This window comes from Halyomorpha halys, unplaced genomic scaffold (genome assembly GCF_000696795.3).
Source record: "Halyomorpha halys isolate HHAL.00 unplaced genomic scaffold, Hhal_1.1 Scaffold1605.1, whole genome shotgun sequence".
In the NCBI taxonomy this organism is placed as follows: domain Eukaryota; kingdom Metazoa; phylum Arthropoda; class Insecta; order Hemiptera; family Pentatomidae; genus Halyomorpha; species Halyomorpha halys.
Window position 1 is genome coordinate 74,531 of NW_027113040.1, and position 9,538 is coordinate 84,068.

At 29.0% G+C, this 9,538-nt stretch overlaps 1 protein-coding gene across 6 annotated transcripts in view; it reads right to left on the reverse strand.

Moving 5' to 3' along the window:
• Positions 1-8,699, reverse strand: part of LOC106690183 (TBC1 domain family member 14) — a 60,754-nt gene extending 52,055 nt beyond the window's left edge. For 5 of the 6 annotated variants that reach the window (XR_001344542.3, XR_001344544.3, XR_010844325.1 and 2 more), the window contains exon 1: positions 7,560-8,699. Coding sequence is in view for 2 of the 6 variants with exons in the window: in XM_014435527.3 (XP_014291013.1) it covers positions 7,560-8,512 (953 nt within the window). In the remaining 4 variants the exon portion in view is untranslated. The remainder of the gene's footprint in view (positions 1-7,559) is intronic. The other variant, XM_014435528.3, reaches the window with a different exon arrangement.
• Between the last annotated feature and the right edge of the window lie 839 nt (positions 8,700-9,538).

Consider the following 9,538-nt stretch of genomic DNA (forward strand, 5'->3'; position numbering starts at 1 on the left):
GAAGAAGAGTAAATTTGCTGAAATATTAGCCCTAAAAGAGCTATTTACGTCCAATAGTTCTCGAGATATAGCTTTTTAAAAAGCAAAATTTCTTGAAAATCTACTGAAAGATTAGTAGTTAGTTAATTTATTTTGAGAAATCTATATCTCAGGAACTATGTGACTTACAGATGTCTATTAGCACTCAAATTAAAGCTAGTATAATGGACTATAAAGGATTTTACGTCAAATGGTTTTTGAGATATAGATTTTTCAAAATAAATTCACTAACTACTGATCTTTCAATATGTCCCATAAAACATTTTTATGAAATGTTGCTTTTTAAAAAGCTATATATCTCAAGAACTATTTAACGTAAATAACTCTTTTAGGTCTCATATTTTAGCAAATTTGCCCATCTTTAAATGATGTTCTCTTAGGTTTTCTTGCGTTATTCCTACTTTTTAAGATATAGAGCTCCGAATGAAAAATACATTTTTTTATCGCTTTCAAACAGCCGCCATTTTTAATTCCATCTACCTATACTTGGCAGACTCATCAATTTCTACTAGTAATTATACATAGTATTCATCAAAGTAATCAAAAATTGGGGTGAGATAACTGCCTTTTTTCTCCTCATGGGCTCTTGTAATTATGCAGTAAGTATGTATTTAAATTTTTGATTACACTTTTTTAAGTGAAATTTTATTCATTACTACATTTAAAAGATTTTCCCATTATTTTCAAATTTGATCTATATAACTTGAATACTACCACGATTTAGCAAAAAACTGGCAATTCGATACTATCCGCCAATGCGATAGTAAAACTAAAATTTATAATTCATAATAGGTAACTAGCATGCAAATTAACATACACGGCTTAAACCACTAATGTACTAATTTTGAAAATAAACGTATTAACTTAGAAGAATTATGTAATATTAAGAAATAAATGAAGGGTGTAGGGAAAAAACAAGCCCATTTTTTCCTTAATTTTGAGCTATTAATTTCCTTCTATTAGATTTAATGAAAGCATTTTATATAACTATTCAGTCATCATATGATAAAATGAATTAAACCTTGGTATCACACAGAAGAAACTGATATGAGAAGCTCCAGATCAAAATGAATTTTGTTCATTTTCTAACAAAATTCATTTTTCAACGGAATAATGATAAAATTAGACTAGAAATCTAAATTTTAAATCCTTTAGATAATATTGTGGCTTGTCTTTATAGATTTATAGAGCAGTTAAGTATGTTGTTCACTACAGAATAAATTTGTTTATTGTGCTTGAGTTTTCGTCTAGATCAATATTTACGAAAGAAAGAAAGTATTTACGAAAAACAGATGTTAGTTTTTAAAAAATAAAACATTTATTAACTAAATACGTTCTCTCTTCTTTTGGGCAGGGACTCGATTCCAAGCTTATAAAAATTAGGTGGCTTGAAATCAGAGAAACCTAAAATGGCGTTTACAACTTCACTTTTTTTTTTTTAAATGTTTTTCCAGAAAGGAAGTGCTTAAGGGATTGTAAGAGCTAATAATCAGACGAGGCAATATCAGGGCTGATGCATGCTAGAGGAACAAGTTCCCATTTTGAGGCCTACAGTTTTTCACGGGTAATTCTAGCCGTATGTGGTTTTGCATAATTTTATGGCGAGGAGCAATCCTCGATGATAAAACATTGTTTACCAAGTACAAAGTAAACTGAAAAACCGTAAAAACATATTTTCAAACCTTGTATTTAGATTTATTTTTTTTACTTCAATTTTATTCATTAATAATAAAATTGTCGTTTTTTAATAAAAAAAAAGAAAAAAAATTTATTTAAGCTTAAATATTGCAACTTTTTTTTTTTTTAATTTAAAGTTAAGTACGTTTTTCATCCTAGAGGATTATTCGGGACAAGAGTTATCCAAGAATTTTGCATAATCGACGTTTTACTGAAATTCATATTTTTTCCTAATACATTAATGACCATTCAAAAATAAATAAATATCTAAACTGTGAAAATTTCAAAACGATAACACTTTTTTTTTTTAAATCTTCAATACTAGTTCCATTAAAAAAAAAATACAACACTGCTTCAGAAACTATTCACAAACAAATAATACAGAGGACAGTCATTACGTCTTAAATTGCCGATATAAGAAAATAAATACTAATCAAAATCAATTTTCATCTTATTAAAGACATATTATTCATATACTCGACAATGGAACGCCTTTGTTCCAAAACAGTTCTATTGTAACGGTACTTCCATAATTACTAAACTTTGACAATTGGAACGTTCATACCTGAATGACGATTATAGATACCGAGTCAAAGTTCATAATTAACATCTGCGCCATGGTTCTTGGCAAAGACATTATTCAAACTCTAATAACGTCACCGTTATTTGCAGACAGTACAAATTGTTTAGTGACGGGTATAACAACGTAACTATTTGTTTTGACAAACTAAAGGAGAGGTGAATATTTCCATTTCAGTAATTTGTGATATTTTCACAAGGTATGATTTTGGTTTGATTGATTAAATTAAACAGAATTAAAAATCTTTTTTATGACATTAGCGGTGAACCAGTAACAAATACGTCACAGTTAGTGGGAAAAATATTGTAAACAGAATTAATGTTTTTAAAGTTTTAACAAAATTACAGATGCATGTTTTTAAGTTGTAAGCTAATCATATAACTACAAATTATTTACATGACAGATTAAATGTTTATTAAATTTATTTAATCACATACTACGATATTAATTCTACGATTAACAAGTCTTCATGTTTTTCCACAACTTAAAACATTAATGCCCAATATTAAAAAAAAAATTAATGTAAGTTATTCATTACGTCTCAAGTATGAGATTGCAAAACATTTTATGTAATATATATTTGTGTGTCTCATATATTTATGTTAAAAAAGTAATATTAATATTGACTAAGAAACTGAAATTACAAAAGTTTACAATCATTAACGTAATATGGAAATATTGTTTAAAAAACAATCAATTACAGCGTTTGGAACCGTGATTCAACATAGTACTGAAACTGATTGAAGACAAATATGATTGAGTCTGAATTATAAAATTGAACATTAGAACTGCAGACAAGGGTAGATAAGATGCTATGCTGCAAATATAGGAACATAAGAGAAATTGAATTTAATGTTAATTTATTCCTATTTTAGACTGTAAAACTCAATTTTGAAATTGTGAAAAAAAAAAAAATTGAAAGCTTAGAAAAAAATTAAACAAGTTGCTATGTAGAAATGGTTATTTAAAATATTTATTAAACCAAAAATCACTATATTTTTCCTAAAATATCATACAAAACTATCCACTCTTCTCTTCAATCTCATGACAAATTAACAGGACTAACGAGATATAAGGAGGTTGTGAATTCATAACAGTACCTGATGCTACTGTATAAAGTATTATTTATTAATTCTAAAACATTTGTAAAATAAAACTTCGCTAATTCTGAGACCTGATTTAATGTTAACGTCATCCTTATTTTTAAATACTTATTAAAAATAAGTATAGTTGGCAGCATGGGCACATTCACTTGTCATTATCTAAAATCTTTCGAGAATGTTCCTTTCGAAGGGTTTTACAAATATTTTAATCCCTAAGGCCTCATGCTATCTGCTACGGTGAACTATTTCTGTCATTTTATATTAAATATGAATGTAAATAAAATAAAAATAATTTTAACTATGTTTTGAAAATAAACATGATTAATTTCTTATTGTTGTACTGCAAATAATCATGGTTTAAAAGACAAGAACAACTGCGGGCAATTTTTTATGTAAAAGATATATTACTACATATTTTTTGAATATTTGTAAGAATTTGAAATATTCTTCTATATAATTAAAGTTTCTTTCTATTCATATCTTAAGACCTATTTAGATATGAATTTTTATTATTAATATTGGATGAAAATAGTTGACCGTATGAAGTAAATTCTAGGAAGAGAGCCCGGGTGGCGGTCAATAAAGGTACCAAAATAGTAGAAAAAAACGATTTACCGTTAATCAACGTTTTGCCGGGCTTCGTCAGGGCTGTCTTGATTGGTAGGACTTAGTTCAGTCAGTTGTCAACCTTCTTTAAATAAAGACAGCCCTGACGAACTCCTGCAAAGTAGGGCTAAACTTTGGTAAACAATAAATAGCTTTTGCTACTATTTTGATACCTTTATTGACCGCCACCCGAACTATCTTCCTATAATCAATTTTACTATTATTGTAATTCATGTTCAAGTCAACCATAATTGTAACATTTAACTTAATGGGCCGAATAATGACTGATAATATTAAAATAATAATAATGGGCCATCAAATATTAAATAAATAAACGTTATGAAAATATATCCGTCCGTTCAAATATGGAACTCAGTAGTCATTGACCCCTTTCTAGTATAACGATTATTTTCCACAAGTAGAATGGCAAAACGATCGTTATCGATTTAATAAAAGAACAATGTCAGTGCTCTACATCTGGAATTAATGGAAACCACTTGAGAAGTTAAGATATAGAGAATTACGGATTTCTTTTTTTGTTTTTGTTTAATATTTAAATTAAAGAGCATTTTTTTTCAGTGTCGAGGGAGTAAAATAGCTGAATAATTCAGTCCATCAGTAATATCGAAGACGTATTCCTAGCGGTCATAAAACTCTTTATAATCAGAATATTTATTTAATAAAGTAGGTAAAAGGGACGTCCGTAGCTCAGATGATTAGGTCTAGGTTTATCATTCTGCGATCTGCGGTCGGTGCCGGTTTGAATCCGGCCTGGGGCTTTTGACTTTTTTTTCATTAAATGGCGGTCCAAAAAAATGAAAAACTGTGACCCCCCACCATGGTTAGAATATGTTGTTCACCTGAAGATAACTAGGAAAACATCACCTTTGCAGTGGATTGCATTAATAAAAAAAAAAAAAAGTAGGTAAATTTAGATGAAGTAGGGCCGTATGTAGCTCAGGTGGTTAAGGTGCAGATCTTAGCAGCATGAGAACTGCGGGTGGCGCCAGTTTGAATCTGGCCTGGAATGTGGAATTTTTTTCATTTCGTGGCGGTCCCACGTAATGTAAAACTTGACCCCCCTCTCCACCAAGATTAGAATAAGTGGGTCACCTATAGATCCCCACCTGTATATTACAAATGACTGGGAAGGGGGTCATGAAAAAATCATAATAATAATTTAATAAAAAATTATTTACTTTATTCAAATAATTATCTAATTATTAAGAGTTATAGGACCTTCAGAAATGCCTTTCTGGATTAACTTCGGTAGAAACTAAATTTTTAAAAGACTTGCAGATGTATGTTTAATGAGTTAGGTTTTATACACCGTATTACTTGTCTTCTTACTATGGGCAGAGTGCTCGTTGCCAACACTGATGCCTTTGAAATAATACTTACAACTTTTTGGTGATTCTATATTTAAAAAATCGACTTTAATTCGATTCCCGTCCAACTGACCTTTAGTGTTGAGGAAAAATATATATATAAATGGTGAGAAATATTTACACTATTGATTAAACCAGGTAGATGACCAATTTTGATTCAACAAACCGAATATCCTTAATGTTCAAAACATCACCGAGAACAAGAAAATACAATTATTTTTCAGTTATCTAAAAATTATGAGACTGGTCATTAGTTTATCCAATTTCGACGTTTTTTTATTTGTTCGAAAGAGGGAGATTCTTCTTTGTAATTATATAAGGAGCTAGTGCATTATCTTATATGTTCTGTAAAAAAAAGTTGAATTACCAAATTGAAAAAAACAAAAAGATTTTGGGAAATACCATTGGTTCAAAAACAGGCATAAATACCTCAGTTAAGGCAAATCACATGGTACGAGTAAATTTAATGTGTAATTTGGTTTGAATCCACACAGGTTTGAAAGTTTTTTTTAATACTTAAAAAATGGAAGTAGTAATTTTTATATACACTCAAAAATTTGAATACAGGATAATTTAATGTGCTAATAACAAATTTGACGCCAGTTTTAAATACAAAAAAATTTCTAATAAATATAATTCACTTGATAGCTGAGTATAGTACTGTTTTTATTTTACAGATAAAATTAATGGACCCTTCAGATCATTCTAATTATTTCATATAAAGAAATTTTATTTCAATATTAGCAATAGTTATTTATTCATGGCTTTTCAATTCATACTAATAATTGTATCATCTGTTTATGCTTAGCTACAATAAACCATGAATAAAACTATGAATTAGACCTTTTTTGTAGGCCAATGACCTACTTTGTTTATATTACAGTACTTATTGTACTATGTTCGCAACCCCCTTAAAAATAGGACCAGCTTTGAAGGTCGCCCAAAGGCTCCAGAGTTTTTGCCGCCCCCTTTTTATACCATAGTATTGGAGATGGGGTCAGTCCGGCAATTTTACTCAAAAAATAATCTTTACAAAGTCAATTTAAATATTATTCCCTTATGACATTAATTATAAAAATAACTTGAGAATCAAATTATTCATATAAAGTAAATAAAAAAATTGCCCAAAAATGCATTGGAAATAGTTATCAACACTTAAATAGATATATAGATTATATTTCATTGACAATATAAAATCAATTATTTTTAATTGCCTCCAAATACATACCCAAAAATATAAATGTAATAATTCTCTCTAATACATTAATTAAACAGCTGATAAAATTCTTATTTACAATGCATTTAAAAATTATGGAGACTAATTCAAATCTTTAATCCATCATGCATTTTATACAGTTAAAAATAAAAAAAATCTACCTATTAATTAAAAATATCTTCTCAAATAGTGTATGATATTATCTACAAACAAAATGTGTGTTCATAATTACTATAACTAAATTAAAAATATATATTTGATTGCAAAAATAATACTCTAATTTAAAATGTAGGCCCCCTGGCATTATGCGCCCTTAGGTCCAGGCCTATTAGGTTAATCCGTCTGGGTATAAAGACATTTTGAAGGGTCCAAACTAAGGCTAATATCAAATAATACATAAGGCTACACCTCAATCAGTTTGATCAATCCCAAAGAGATCATCTCATTCATAGAAATTCAGGGCAACTACTGCATGAATAATATAAAAAGGGACTAGTTCTTAAGACAAGGAATCAATCAAGAGTGAAATTAATCAAACTACAAAATATTAATTTTAGGTTCTTCTGAATTTCAAATGAGCCTAACAAAACTATAATTTTTATTTACTATACATTAAAAAATGATGAGACTAATTCAAATCATTAATCCATCATGCATTTTACACAGTTAAAATTGATTAATTTTAGGTTCTTCTGAATTTCAAATGAGGCTAACAAAGCATAAAAATTATAATCATAGATGTTAAAAAATATATAATTCTTATGGTTTGAATTCCTTGAAAGATTTGTTGTCAAGGTCATAACTGTCAAACAAACTGGCAGGAAGAGAATGTTCATTAAATTGAACTCTTAATAATTTTGGATGTACACACATTTATAAAAAAAATAAAATACTTTTCAGCGCAATATAAATTATCAAAATGTTGTATATACGAAAAAAAAAAAATTTACCTGCTAAAAAAACTAGAGATGCCTTTCCTTTTTGGTTTACTTCCACTTGAATCATCAGAAACAATACTGCAATTCCCAATTGATAATAGTGAACAATTGTCACCATTATCAAAGAGACTTCCTACAGCGGAATCACCATTTGTTGATGGAGATACATCACTCAAACTTGAAACTGTACTTGAAAATGAACTTACTTCAGTGTTTATTCGAGGTAATGTCTGATAACTATCTGAACATTTAATCTCATCAAGTTTATCCACTGGTATTCTTTTAACATTATCACAGTTATCAACACTATTTATTAAATGTATTTGTTTTGTTATAGGACTATAGGCTATTGGTAGCTTTTCTAAAAGATTGTCAATAGGTATTGCTCCATTTTTCTTAACTACTTTATCACAGACAAAAGTGTTACGAGATTTAACAGCAGATCTACACGTAACTGCTACCTGTTCACTTGCACCATCTAATAAAATATTGTCTTTGGTGACATTATTATCAATATTTATACCATTACGAACTTTGTCAATACCACAGTCAGGCCAAGTCCTATACCAGCTATCATTTGCTTCCCTGTCAACAGACTCTTCACTATTCTTTTCATTCTCAGTGGATGGCAGTAATTCCCCATTATTTATCTCTCTAATGGGCTCATTACTATCACTAACACCATTGTTAATTTTACTTTTGTCTAAACTGGGTACACTTTGACTTTTCAACTTGTGTAAAAACACTTTCTGTAAGTAATGTCCAGGTTTTAAACGAGATTTAGATATTTTCACTTCTTGGAAACTTGATGCTAATTGTGAATCACAAATAATAAGGTTGTCACTTTCATTCAAACCTTGTGCAGGGAGAGTTTCACTTGAATTGCTTTGAGTAAACTCTCCATCGACAGGAGAATACTTGACATCAATGCCATTCCTATCTTTTACAGATGACACTGTCTTCATTTTTCAATATGATAAAAGTTTCACAACCATAGCTCCATCATCGTACCAGACAACAACCAAACACTGACAACCTGCAACACAACTGTATTAACAGGCATTCCCTTGAGCCATGAGAGGGAGGGTCCTTGAAATCACTGCCATCTTGAAATTTATCGAACACTACTATCGATATGTTACTTTTATAATTTTAAGTTAAGAATTCTAATTCTGATAATAAAACATGACACACTCGCTTAAAAAGATAATATATTTTTTATTTGATATTTAAAAAAACATTTAATTTTAACAAATGTTATTGAGAATATTTTGAAAAACAACAAAGGCAAGAACTCTCGATGTATTTTAAATTGTATTAGAATAATATTTATATATGTTTTATATCAATATTATGAAAAGAACAAAGGCGTATGCTATCAATAAACAGTTTTTTTACTTTACTGTTTTGAAATCCTTTTTAACCATCACGAAATTTTAAGGATATTAGAAATTATTGGGAAATCCACATAAAAATGTTAAGGTCTCTTACAATGAACGTTTTTGACAGCCAGGAAACTGGGATACCTTTCGAAATTGTTCGTTAGAAAAGAACTTTTATTTCTTTTTAATTAATACTTATAATCATTAACATGTTATTTAATTTATTGTTTCATGTAATTTAACTTATTATTACCAATTTGTATTATTTAAAAAACAATGATCCAATGGATAAACGTCGAAGGAGTAGACCGAAACGTAGGCGGGAGTGTTGCGTAATGATTGTTATTGTTAATTTGGATTTAGGCAGAAGTGTCCAGACATTGATTGGTGTTATCGACACCGAACCCTCAGATTCGCTAAGCCTTTTGAAATTACTATTTATTATTAACCACGACCAATAGTAAAAAATAAACATCATTTCAAGTTATTCTTATTAATATTTATATTTTTAACATAATCAGGATTAAACAATAAATAAAATTGTAAGTAGTACATACCAATATTTATTATTTTACTTTCATTTAAGCAGGAGCTTCACAGTGAAGGTGA